This window comes from Crocodylus porosus, unplaced genomic scaffold (genome assembly GCF_001723895.1).
Source record: "Crocodylus porosus isolate Cpor-Errol unplaced genomic scaffold, CroPor_comp1, whole genome shotgun sequence".
In the NCBI taxonomy this organism is placed as follows: domain Eukaryota; kingdom Metazoa; phylum Chordata; order Crocodylia; family Crocodylidae; genus Crocodylus; species Crocodylus porosus.
The window spans coordinates 7,680,673-7,695,049 of record NW_017728950.1 but is presented as its reverse complement, the minus strand read 5'-3'; the positions used below and the strand labels follow the sequence as shown (position 1 = coordinate 7,695,049).

The 14,377-nt window shown below is 40.9% G+C and overlaps 1 protein-coding gene across 1 annotated transcript in view; it reads left to right on the top strand.

Moving 5' to 3' along the window:
* The window catches only part of DIRAS2 (DIRAS family GTPase 2), a 24,835-nt gene extending 18,327 nt beyond the window's left edge, over positions 1-6,508 (top strand). The window contains exon 2 of the mRNA XM_019555399.1: positions 2,259-6,508. Coding sequence (XP_019410944.1) covers positions 2,301-2,900 — 600 coding nt within the window. The 5' untranslated portion in view covers positions 2,259-2,300 and the 3' untranslated portion in view covers positions 2,901-6,508. The remainder of the gene's footprint in view (positions 1-2,258) is intronic.
* The last annotated feature ends 7,869 nt before the right edge of the window (positions 6,509-14,377 follow it).

Sequence of the window (14,377 nt, the reverse complement as noted above, 5' to 3'; positions counted from 1 at the left end):
AGGGGGTAAAAAGCCCCCTGTTCAAATTTGCTGATGACACTAAGATGTGGGGGGATGTGGGCACACTAGAAGGGAGTAATAGGCTACAATCAGCTATAGACAGGTTACAGGGGTGGGCGGATGAAAATAGGATGGGATTCAACACCTACAGGTGCAAGGTGATGCACCTGGGGAAGAACAACCATCACCAGATACCTACAGGCTGGGGAACTCCCTTCTCAAGCAGATCCAAGCAGATCCAAGGAGGTGATCCTCCCCCTCTATGCGGCACTGGTCAGGCCGCAGCTGAAGTACTGCATCCAGTTCTGGGCGCCACACTTCAAGAGGGATGTGGATAACACGGAGAGGGTCCAGATGAGGGCCACTCGCATGATCAGGGGGCAGCAGGGCAGGCCCTATAAGGAGAGGCTATGAAACCTGAACCTGTTCAGACTCCACAAGAGAAGGCTGAGGGGGGATCTAGTGGCCTGTTACAAACTAGTCAGAGTCGACCAGCAGGCACTGGGGGAGTCCCTGTTCCCCTGAGCACTACCAGGAGTGACTAGAAATAATGGTCACAAGCTGGCAGAGGGTAAATTTAGATTAGACATCAGGAGGCGCTACCTCACAGTCAGGGCAGCTAGGATCTGGAACCAACTTCCAGGCGAAGTGGTGCTGGCTCCTACCCTGGGAGTCTTTAAGAGGAGGTTAGATGAACACCTTGCTGGGGTCGTTTGACCCCAGTACTTTTTCCTGCCATGGCAGGGAATTGGATTCGATGATCTGCTCAGGTCCCTTCCGACCCTACTAACTATGAAACGATGAAACTGTTTGTGTACTGTGCAATAAAATTCAGAATGAAAAGCTATATAGTTTCCTTCTTGAATTAAGCATGAGCAGGCTTGTTTAGTCAAACTACATTTCTAAGCTTAAACCAAGGATAGAGTAGTAAGAGAAAGGTACTCTAAGGGCATGTCTACCCTATCAAAAAGTCATGTGAAGCAGCACCACAGGAAAGCCTGTCATGCTCACTGCATCTGCACAGCCTCACTAAATAGATGTAATGCAGCTGCCTTAGTACATCCTGGAGGATGTGTGAACAAGCTCACTGTCTTCGGCCAATTCATAGGTGCAGGCCAAACTCAGGCAGCTATATTATCACCATTTAAGGAGGGAGTGACATACCTAGATCTGGTTCTCCTGACGCTTGTCTTTTGACAGTATAGAGGTCCCTTGGTGATACTAATGAGGAGTGAGCAAATATCCACTAAATTTTGCTCGGAAAAGGTAATAAACGGAAACCTACTTGAAAAGTATATCATATGTAGAACAAAAACCTCCTGCATGCTGCTCACCTTACCAATACACTTCAACAATGACTTGAATGGATTTTTTATAGTGAGAGTATAGCTCTGTAGCACCATTTCAGCCCTCAGGTCATTTGTAGACAGACTGTGTACAACAGTGTTAACTGGGTGGGTGGTTTTCTGCTCTGTACTTCAGCCCATTGGGAACTGAACTCAAAGTTACAACATTCATTTCACACAGGCCACAAAATAATGAAATAGAAATAATTTCCATCCATTACAAACCTAGCCTGGGTTGGAACTGAGAAAGCTAGTTTTAGGATAAAATGCTCAGTAACCTATTATCAATCTCCTTGGATCATTATAAATTAATAGTATGCCATTATTCATATCATTGTAAGGACCAGGGCACAGACAGTCTGGCCTAGTGGGTAGGCCACCAGGGAAAGGCTAGAAACAGGTGCTGGAGTCTGAGTTACCAAATCTAAAGGGGAAATTCCAGAGGCAGAGTCCAGGTCACAGGTGAAGTTAGAGTCTTTGTTTGAGTCAGGGACCAAGTTACCAAGCTGAGTGGAATTTGCAGTCAGAGACCAGTAGCTAAGCAAGGTCAGACAACAGAAAAATCAGACTGCATGACATTCAGAGAGACTTACTACAACAGACCTTCAAGTGAACTCTTGGCTGGCCTGCAGTCTGCTGCCATAGATGGGCTTATCTAGGGAGGTAGCTACTCCCAGCACCCGATAAAGAGGCCCTAAGAGTGGCTGGCTGGTTCATCGGCTAGTGAGAGGCTAATAGAGCTTCTGTTAGGTTTGACCAACTGAGCAAAATCAAGGACAGAGTAGTAAGGGTAGATGCCTGTTAGGGCCCCTGAGAGTCATCTTCCCATTTCTTTTAATATAGAAGTTAGCACAAACTTTCCCCTACATGGAAACCAACATTAATACTTGCTGTTGTTATTTTCTATTGCAGGTTTTTCCTTCTAGAGCTGAGCATCAGATACACTGAAAAAACATGCCGGAGCAAAGCAATGATTACAGGGTTGTGGTTTTTGGGGCTGGTGGAGTTGGCAAAAGTTCCTTGGTCTTGAGGTTTGTAAAAGGCACTTTCAGAGAAAGCTACATTCCGACTATTGAAGATACCTACAGGCAGGTGATCAGCTGTGATAAGAGCATATGCACTTTGCAGATTACTGACACCACAGGGAGCCATCAGTTTCCAGCCATGCAACGTCTTTCTATTTCCAAAGGGCATGCTTTCATTTTGGTTTATTCAGTCACCAGCCGGCAGTCCTTAGAAGAACTCAAACCCATCTATGAACAAATATGTCAGATTAAAGGGGATGTGGAAAGCATTCCAATAATGCTGGTTGGGAACAAAAGTGACGAGAGCCAGAACCGGGAGGTGGAGAGCAGTGAAGGAGATGCTATGGCCAAGAAGTGGAAGTGTGCCTTTATGGAAACCTCAGCTAAGCTGAACCACAATGTAAAAGAGCTATTTCAAGAGCTGCTGAACCTGGAGAAACGCAGGACTGTGAGTTTACAAATCGATGGCAAAAAAAGCAAGCAGCAGAAAAGAAAAGAAAAGCTGAAAGGCAAATGTGTGGTCATGTGAAACTGCACTGTCATGAAGCAATCGCGTAGTCTCATTTGTCCAACAGTACCCAGTGTGAAACCTATAGACAATGAGGAACATTGTGAGATCCTATTTATTAGTAGCTGTTTTGAAAGAAATACATTAGCATTAAAATGGATTACTGTGATTTGCTATGAAACAAACAACAACTCAGAAGTCAAGTGTTTAAGCTATTGACTAAAATCAAAAAGTGAATATGGTGAGGACAAACTATAATTTCAAAAGTCATGGAAGACAACAAATTGCATCCTTTGCATAACATGCTGTGGAAAATTTGGAAGTCAACTACTTAGATTTTTTGTTTGTAGATAGTTGCAATGGAAGTCAATGTATCTACCTAACACAAATTTAGAAGAAAAAAGAAATGCCAATGAAGAAATCAAGAATGTATAAATGCATGTTTTAGTAACACACATTTTTTTTGTGCAATTCTCATTTATGACTGTTTTGAGTTGGGAGGGTACAGCAGGAGGTAATCTCAGAGCTGCCAAATTAATGAATTATTTTGCACTAGGGGGGAAGAATAAAGGCAGTGCAGTTAGAAGGGATGGTGATTCTCTTCACTTTCTATATGAAATGCCTCCCTAGCATGGAGTCATGTTTGAATTGAAGGATGGAGAGGGAAAAGTTTCCCTAGGTCAGATGGAGATCACCCCTTTCTCTGGACTAAGTTAAACCCTCACAGTCAGGGATGACCTGGCCCTCTGCTCTACTTCTCCCCTCAGATATTTCAGCTCAACAGATGCCTTTAGAGTACCTCAGCTCATATCACACGATGCGTAGACAGAAAACATTTTCTATACCCGAGGTGATATGCTCAGGGCAAAGGCTACCGCAGAAATTACTCAGTTCAAACACTGCTGATGAGTGCACAACACAATTGGTGAACGGACTGAATGTCTATGGAGCAGATGGAGGAAGGGCTGGGGAGACAATTTTGCTCAGATCACCAGATTTGCCAAGTAAAAACACTTCTGTAAATTACTGTATTTGATTTTTTTCCCCATTTATGCTAACCATAGACTACACAACTAGTTTTATTGCCTTTGTATTGTCAAAAGGTTTTTATATTTATCATCTACATTTTTGCTTTAAATTATAGTGACTATTGACCAAACCTTGCAGTCCCCATTTAGGGAAAACTCCTATTGACACTGATAAATTTATGTAGGTAAGGACCTCAGGATTGGCCACATTAATAGCTCCAGTCAAAAAACCGCGTTACAATGCAATACGAGGTTCAGAATAGAGAAAATTGGTTTGGACCGTATGTGACAGCAAACAGCTGTTCTTAAAATTCTTACAGGTTAAAAAAAAGTGTATCTAATGTAAGTCTTTTGGATCTCTTTTCCAAAGCTTTTTTTTTAATTGAATTAATGAAATTATCCTACTAATAAACAGGAAAAAAAAGACTGTCAAAGATGAAAAAAAAGCACATTCATTTTTAAGTAGACACCAAAATTATATAAGCTACAGTTTGCACCTTAATGAACTGCTTTGGAATAAAAAAGAAATCACTGTATTTTGGGCGAATGTGTGTATCAAAAACATATTACTGGAAAAATGCAGTCAGTACTAGTAATCTTAGCATGCATGTTCTTACTTTATAAATGTCTTCTAAGAGCTGTTGAGATGCAGAATACACTTTAGAAACAATTATCTTGTTCTTAAAGAGATTTCTTGTTTACTTTCCACCTTCCAAATAGAAATACAGCCATTTCTTAGACAGGACATGTAGAAACAGGTTGGTTGAACAGGGTTGCTATTAGCAACCTTTTCCCAGAAGTGAACATACCTTTTGTAATTTGTTGTGGGTTTAAATCCTGGCTCTGTTGAAGTCAATGGTAAAACTCCCACTCATTTCAATGGGGCCTAAATGTCGTCCTTTGGTTTCACTGCATTAGAGCTTGGAGAATCTTAAATCTGATGCTAATATTCAGCCGGAATTGCTAATCAGCCGGCTTTTACTTCTAGTTTTTAAAATAAATACATATCATAGACTGAATAAGGAAGCAAGGACAGACAAAACTGGAGTGACTGACAAAGCTATGGCTCCCTTAATAAACACACAGCTCCTATACAGAACTTTTCATCTCGGGATCTCAAAGCCCTTTACAAAGGAAGTCAGCATCCTTATTTCCATTTTACAGATGGACAAACTGAAGCACAGAGAGCTGAAGTGATGCCCAAAGCCACCCAGCAGGCAGATCCAGCATACAACCCAAATGTTCCAAAAGCCCCAGTCATGTGCTCTGCCTTTTATACACATTGAAGCAATGTCTGTTTGATAATACCTTTTACTTCTTGACATTCTTAATCACTTCTTGACATACATGAAATATTCTAATATAGCTTTATACTAAGGATTTTTTCCCTCAGACAACCTACTGAAAAAACAAACCCAACAATATTTAAGATCAGTGCAGTGCATTCTTCTGCAGTATGTTTAGTGGGAATTTTATAAACATTCAATTTGTTTGTAAGCTAATTGCTGAGTTCATAATTTTGGACTCTGTTAGCAAAACTGGAATGTAAAAATAGTAAACATGCCTAAGAAATGCTGGTGTAGCCAACAAAAAATTAAGCTTGCAATTACAAAGTTCAGTTGTTTGCAGGATACCAACTGGTGCTAGCAGATAAATATCAAAGGTCATATTGTGCATGTCGTCTAAGAAGTGCATAGAAATTAAAATTAAAAAAACCACTCTAACAACAAAGAGTCTTAGCATGATATCACATACACTGATGTAAGCCACAAGCAACTCTACCAGAGTTAAGACAGACAGATCTAAATCAAGTTCAAAGGGTACAACTATTCATTGCATAGGCCCAAATATTGCTCTTGACTTCAGTGGGTTTGTGGCTCATGGCCAAGAGTGATTCACATTAGAGATGAAGAGTTCTGTGATGAAAGTGGAAATAAAACAATAACAACTGATGCTGTTAGGCTTAAAAATCATTTTGTATGGTTCCCAGTTGATTCCTCTCCCATTACATAATAAGCCATGATTTATTTCATGGACTTGCACGTTTCAAAGCAAGGCCAGTATAGAAGCAATATTATTCATGGACCACAGATTCTAAAGAGAATATATTTTATACCCTTGCGTTGTCATTGTAGTTTATAATATTAGATTTTACATATCTGTGAGCTGGTCAAAAATATTTTTTTGTTATTACTGATACAGACATTTTTTGTAGAACAAGAACACATATCTAATAGGGGAAATAAAGAAACCGCACTGCTCTATTATATTTTTGTGTTTTCTTTTGGAATGTGATACCAATCTATATAAGCTCTTTGCAAGTGTACATAAAAAGAGCATATTTAAAACAATTGAGATCTACAATGAATTTCAGCATCATGAAAACCTGATATGGGCAAATCAATTATTCACAACGCATGGATTTTATATATGTGTATGGGGTATTAAGATGTATAGTTATCATCCAAATGTATTGTTGTAATTTCATGATCTAATATTTTATTCAAAAAGCTATGGATATAAAGTCATTTGTGCCTACAAGTTTCTATGTTTCCAGTGATGTTCTGAGCATACAAAATAAAGTTTTAAATTACAAATATATTCTTGGATAATAGCTTGTCTGTTAACTTTAGATCATTTTTTTCAAAAGTACATTGAATTGTTGAGAATGGGAAATGGGGCAATTCGCTGAAGTGAAAATGATTTATACACATTTGGCAATTTTCCCAAATGTATAGCTATAGACTCAGGCTCCTGGGAAAGGTACAAAGTCTGACTGTTATTTTGTCCATTGGTGATCAAACAACTGCCCTTTTCCCCCTCTTTCTCGATTCTTTCCCTTTTCATAGAGATACCCTAGCTTCTCTGCACCTTCCCTCAATGTTTTCCATCTTATAATTACAGTAAGGCAAATCCTATAATTGTGAAGCAGCATACCTCCTCTGTCTGCCCCAGCCTGGATGCACAAATGACAAGGAGCTGCTCTCCAGATTATTAAAAAGCAAAGTAATTCACATGCTAGTCCAATTCTAGTTTGCGCAGTACATTCTTCTGCAGTATATATAGTGGGAATTTTATAAACATTCAATCTGTTTGTAAGCTAATAGCTGAGTTAAAAGATGCTCATCTTCATAATTCCACCTTCCCATCAAGTTTCCCTGGATAATGACAGCTGTGTGTCTGGTTTATGTACAAAACTGAGATTTACCCCATGAATGCTATTAACAGTTCTACCCTCTTTCCAAATGCATAGGATTGGATTAGGTCTGCCCAAAGCAATTGCCCAAATTCAGCATCCAAAGGCGGAAGGGTCCTCCAGCTGGGCCAAGATGAATGTGGACATCCATCAATGATGTGGACATTGGTGTCAGAAGCAGACTGGCCAAGTTCACTGATGATACCAAACTCTGGGGTTAAGTGTCCACACCTGAGGACAGAAGAGTGGTCCAGGCGGATCTGGACAGACTCACGAAATGGGCGGACGAGAACCTGATGTTGTTCAACACCAAAAAATGCAAGGTTCTCCACCTTAGAAGGAAAAACCTGCACCATGTTTATAGGCTCAGTAGTGCTATGCTGGTTAGCACTACAGATGAAAGGGAATTGGGGGTCATGGTTGACCACAAGATGAACATGAGCCTTTAGTGTAATGCTGTGGCTAGCGAAGTGAGCAAAATGCTGGCTTGCATCCATAGATGCTTCTTGAGCAGATCCCGGGACACCATTCTCCCACTGTACTCAGCCTTAGTGAGGCTGCAGCTGGAGTACTTCATCCAGTTTTGGGCTCCACAATTCAAAAGGGATGTGGAGAAGCTTGAGAGGGTGCAGAGAAGAGCCACGCTCATTATCAGAGGTCAGGAAAACAGAACTTACGATGACAGGCTGAGAGCCATGGGACTCTTCAGCCTGGAAAAATGCAGGCTCAGGAGTGATCTGGTAGCCACGTATAAGTTTATCGGGGTGCTCATTAGGAACTGGGGGGACGTTTGCTCACCAGAGCACCTCAAGGGATGAGAAGATCAAATGGTCACAAACTCCACTGTGACTGATTCAGGCTGGACATAAGAAAGAACTTCTTCGCTGGCTGAGCCCCCAAGGTTTGGAATAGACTGCTGCCAGAGGAGGTTCAAGCGCCCACTTTGAATGCCTTCAAGACATGTTTGGATGCTTATCTTGCTGGGATCCTATGATCCCTGCTGACTTCCTGCCCCTGGGGCAGGGGGCTGGACTCGATGATACTCCGGGGACCCTTCCAGCCCAAATGTCTATGAAATCTATGACAGAAAGATGGTATGTCAAACTATAATGAGAACACTTTCTTGGGTTATGGGTTGTTTCTTCCAGTAGAGTCTGCTTGCAGTTGTTTACTATTTTATTTAGTAGATTTCAAGGCAAACAGATTCATCTAATAACATAGCTTATGAGATAAATGAACATTTACTTAGTTAATAGTTTCTAAGTGTACGTATTCATTAGTACGCAAAAGACAAAGGGATTAATAAGTAAGTATCAATTGCAACGTATTTTAAAGGAAAATGCACTAATTGGCATCAAATGCCCAATTTCAAATGCAAATTTCACACTACTGCGATTAATTGGGAAGGAAGACAATGAGTCCTTGAAAAAGATCATTCCTAAATTTCTTAATTATTTACTATTCATTTTTGCTTCTGTGAAAAGCCATGATGTGGAAGATATTGTACAAACAAGCAATGAAGGCAATACCGTTTACTTAGCAATTGCAGGGCTTTGTCAGTGTTTTTGCAGAAAGCTGTCCACACAGTACCATAGGTATCAAACATTAAATATTAAATTCTAAATCCTAACACTGTAAAAAAGCCTCTAAAAGTTAGAAAGTTAGGGAAAAAGACTTCCTACCTTGGTTTCAAAACATACATTTTTACAAATTGTTAACTTTGGTTCAACTGCAAGTAGGCAATTCAGCAAGAATCAGAGTTCAGGACTGAAGAGCAAAAACCTCAAGGTGGACCCAGCTTTTTTAATTCAATTACCCGGTCAATCTCAGAAATGTATTAAATAAGGCTAGCAAATATAGAAATGATTGATAGGCATACTACTATTAATTAGACTATAAACTATTTTTATCCATTATTTAAAGTACATCTTGTCCAAAACCAGATCTAACTGGAATAAAACTGCTCAATGAACTCTAAGACTGTATCCAGATGAACAACTGTGCTGGCCCCAAAAGCCTTACCTGGAGTCCTGGGGGCCAGGGAAGCTGCAGCCGCATTGCTCCTGTAGCTTGGAGCCTTGCTGGCCAGGCTTTAGTTTTGGGCATTGCACATGTGCCACCACATGAACCAACCATTTGTTTTTCCTGTGTGTTTTTTTGACCCCTGGATCTCCAGGGGTCAATCCCTGCCCCTCGTGCTGCAAGGTAGTAATACATGTCTGTGGTGCCACATACCGCATGGTTGTGCTCATCTGGATGTGGTGTAAATGACCTTTAGCTAAATTGTTTTGGCTTTTTTCACACCTTCTGAACTCTTCTCACCTATCACATTCTCTCACCTGCTCATTTTCTTTGTCTCTTGTTCTCTTACCCAAACTTTGGTCATGAGAATGATATACTATATTGCTGTTAAGCAATTTAAGGCCTATGATAGTCTATAATAGTGCATCTAAAAATCTATAATAGCTTAAGTTCCAAGGGGTTGAGTAACAAGGTGATGTGCTCCTATTATTAAAGTGACATTTGTTATGGTCCAGTAGCACATATAAAGAATATATAAAGGAGCCATAGCCTAAGTAGAAGTAAAAGGTATATTTACTTTCTGGTAGGTTATTTTTAGGTCTCATTCAGATACTGTTGGATGGGCCCGAGATGGTCCCCAGCAGATGATGCATGCATGATCATCCTAACAACTTGGTACTTCAGGAAGTGGTAGATGCCAACTTCTACACAAATCTTTCATCTAATTTGCACCATCTGACTACCTATTCAGGAACTGGAGGAGCCATTTTGAGCAGGGAGGTTGTAGGAATATTTTTGCCTGTAGAGCAGAGGATTTAGAGGTATTAGTTTTTAGCTACAGATAACTCAGAGGTGAATTATCCTTCAAACAACCCAAAGGAAATGGTATCAGGGTGGCAGTCTCTATAGCATATTACCCACTATCCAACAGCATTTGCTTTTCTATTATTGGATTTCATGGGCTCTCTTAAACATCTTTGGAGCTCAGCAGCCTATTCCCTTGCCTCCAAAGCCAGTCCCATTATCAGATTAGTAACAGTAGCAAGGGCAGATTGCAGATTCTTTGTCTCCATTACCAACCACTATGGCTTCCTCTTCCTGGTCAATTCCTGATGCATACCATCAGGGGCTATATTTTCAAAATGATTTTCAGTTTTGTGAGATTTTCAGAAATCCAGTGAGATTGGGATTATGCGCTATATAGGCATAGAAATATGCACTGAATATTTTAAAATATCCGACTGCTGGGGAATCCAATAGGCCTCTAATCCCTTTCCCAATAGATCATGACACTTTAACAAGGGGATGAAAGAAAAAATATAAAAAGACATAGAAGCAAACATAAAAATTCAAATCCTTAAATTTTGCTTAAATAATTTATTTACAATGAGATACACAAAGCCCTTGCTTTAGAGGTGATACCTTGTATTACACCAACTAAATAGTAGCAAAAAAATGTCCTTTTTATGAAAGCTTTCAGGCACACCCTTTTCAGGTTGAGGAGGAATCAAAGATTGTAAAAGGCCTCTTAGGTAGAAAAGAAACTCCATTTTGCTCAGGGGATGTAGAAAGTGGAAGTTTATCCCCCTGGGTATCTCTGAATCCTTTTGTGAGTGTTGTGAGTTTGATGTGTAGATTAGGCTGTCATCTTCCCTAGTGGTGTCTGATGTCAGAGGCAGACAGGGAGGTGAAAAATCCTTGTTCCTTGTTTAGGCAGTTTACTTTTCCAATACAATATCTTCCATGTTTTAGGGACGTATATTGTAGCCGTGATGGTCTGAGATTTACAATGATGATTTTGCAGGAAGTACCAAGACTAGCCAAGACTGCTGAATATATTTTCAAAGGAAAATCAATAGTCTATGATCATGCTGAGCAGCAATAATGAATGCTGCTGGTAAGTATATCATAACAATATGCTACATAGGTAAAAGCAAGTGCCATTCACTCAGGGGGTTCTAGTCAGACAGCAAAAATTATTGTAAAAGCAGACTGTAAGTTGGCAGGCTACCTTACCAGCCTACATTCAAGTCACAGCATTTCAGTTTCTGTCTCTTTAGGGTATGATTTTATTTTGCAATAATACACCTATTTAACATAAGTTGTTTCCTTTCTTCCTGATTCATACTCTACTGCAGAAGTCCATCTCCTTCCCATGGCTCTTACAGTCCATGACCATTTGCGTGGGAGTCAAAGGCGTGGGAGCCTTTTCCTTTCTAGCCTGTTCACAACAGATTATACTCCAAAGGCATCTGTCTGGGAATCACATACGCATTAACTAAATCCACCTTAGATAATACAACACTCAGTAATGCAGCAGTTAGCAGTTAGATGCCTTGCCAAAGTAGCAGAATACCTGCTGTGATTGGTCATGCAGGTACTCTGTATGATATGCATGAAAGCACAGGCACCTAAAGAAAGGATCCATTTAACCCAGCAGGCTGATCAGAGAGCCACCTAAAGTAGTCATAGGAAATGCTGAGGATAGGAGTAGGTCCTGATTCTCTCTGGGTTTAGGTGTGTGACTAGACTGAAGACAGGCAATACCCTCTACTGAGAATTTACAACCCTGGACCCTCTTCTAGCACCAACCACTTTAGCTCTTTCATTCAAAAAGTTAGCCAGGGAGATTCTTTTCTTTCAAAATGGAGGGGAAGAAGGAGCTACCACCCTTTGTCAGATAGCTGAGTGGTTGTGGCGTTCACCCAGGATGTACAAGAATGAGGTTAAATTCCCACTCCATCGGAGGAAATCAGAATGCACATCTCTTGTTTACAGGCTATTCTGAGGTCAGGGGCTTTCAGTCTCTCCTGCTGAAGCTCTTCCACTGTCTGTAATTTAACAATCAATTAACAAAACCAAAAATAAGACAGAGCAAGAATGAACATTGCTTGGAAGGGGACACATGGGCTCCAGGTCCCACTTCAATTCTTTCTATTTTATTTTTATAATAGGTGAACAGCTATTGGATAGAATGCTTTGTCTGATATAAAATCGACTTAATTATGAAATTATAAATAAATGTGATTGTAGTCAAATTCCACAAACACCTTGACAAAATTAAATGTAAAAACTTACCTGCCCAGCTTCCAAGTCATAATTAGAGATATCAATTTAGCTTGTTGGAAACAGCAGAATAAAACACAAGTGGCACAATATATGGAGACCTCATCTAAAGAAACAGACAGAACCTTTCAGAGTTGACCAGCTGTCATGAAGGAACCAGCCTTGCTCCTATTCTGATGCAGTCAAAGCAGACCAAAAATAAAAGGAGAATAGCAGTTGAAAGTATTCAGTGATTTGAAAAAATCAGAACTTTTACCCTTGGAAGTTGCTTTGCTTAGGGGTATAGGATTCAGTAGGTGCCATTCTTAGACTTATCTGCTCTGTTCTTACAGCATTACTGAGAACTTAGTTATGTAATGGTCACCAGAGACACTCATTGGATCATGTGGACAAGTCAGTCTCCTTGGCTGCTGCTGAACTTGTAAGCCAGCTGCTCTTGTTCAGTGTTATGAGGGGCCCTTTTGACCTGGGAGATCAGTCATCATCACTAGCTATCTTAGTGATCAGTGAAGTCTGAATGCCTGTATAGGTGCTGTTAGCTGAGTACTTGGGGGAAACCTAAACAATTTGCAGAGCTGCCCATGGAGAACTTTAACACAACAAACCCACTCCAGATTCTTCGCTGGAGACCACTAAGGATTCAATTTTAGTACAGTCCAAAAGGATAAATCATGGATACTATGTGTATGTGTGGTACAGCCAAAGCAGCTACAAGGGGGTACCTATCTCCATGTTGCATGTTATGGAGAAGGTAGGTACGGCTTGGCTTCTGAGAGGAATGGGCTGAGTTGCAGAAATCTGTTAGTACCAGGTATGTCCCACAGGAGACATGCTAGAGCAGAATCAGGTCATGGCTGTAGCTTTCAGCTCATACACCTGATAAAACGTGGCAACTGAAATGTGGGAATAAAAAGAGGAACACTGGTATTCTATGTTCCAAAGTACAAATCCTGTTATTTAACTATAATTTCTAAAGCTAAGGAAATTTCTTCAGTTCAGGAGTCTTATAAGGCAGTTTTGCAATCTGAGAATGAGGGCTCCTGCTCAAAGTGTTCAAGTGATTGGGTAAGAGTTTTGGAAAAAATGTTTTTGCCTGGGCTTCTTATAAGGAAGTCAGGGGGAAAGCTTTAGGGGAGGAGTGGTTTTCTCCAAAACATACTTTCCTTGGCCACTGTATGCTGTTTCTACCTCTCTGCAATGGTTTAGTGTTGCTGCCCTGTCCTCAACCTCATTGTTCATTCTCTTTGCTTTCCCTTTAAAAAGAAAGGGTTGGCTTTAAAGAAAGGAGCTGTTTTCAAGAAAAGTGAAAGTGGAGAGAGTCAACAAACTGAGCCTCTACTTTTTCTTGAGAAGAGGGAGGACACAGCTTCTCTGCTTGCAATTGCGCATTTGTACACGTGACAGGAGTTTAGTGCTCGGGGTTTTATTCTATGCCTCCTAAATTGAAATGGTGGGTTTTTAACTGAAACCCACCATTTCAATTTTTCTGTCATGTTATGGTGAGGGACCTGATCCTTTTTTTTTTTTTCCTTTTTCATTTTTTTTTTAGGTTGGAGTCAGAGCCTGCCTGTGGCTCTAGGGCGAGCTGCCAGCAGGTCGCGTGGCCCCTGAACTGCGGGGAAGCAGGTGCTGCGGGTTCTTCCCTCCATGGCAATAGTGCCCTCTGGGGCTGCCTGGGCGGGCTGAGTGCCTGCTAAAAGCAGAAGCAGTGTGGGGCCAAATCCTTTTTCTCTGTGGAGCCTGTCAACCTCTCCCACAGCCAGGGGGGTGAGCTGACAGCTGAAATGCATCATTGCAAACTAAACTATGTCCGGATGTAGTTTAGTCTGCAATGATGAAGACTCATATAAACCCCCACAGATTGGCACACATGTAATATGTGATCCCATTAAGCCACACAAGTGACATATTTGTCATGTGTACTTCATGACTGTCACGTCTACAAATGCCCTATGAGCCCAAGGGCTGAGGTTGTATTCTCCTCCCACCCCACTGGCCTCCTGTGAAAAAAATACAGGGCAGCAGAGTTTTGCTTTCCCCTCCTCATCCCTTTCCTGACTGATAACACTCGCTGTTCCTGGGCAATCTTCTTTCAAGACCTCTCTGTTCTTTGCAAGGGAAGAAAAGTGCTTTTTCTGTTGGGGGTATAGGGTATGTTGGGGGGTGTGGTTTTGTGTATACTGAGG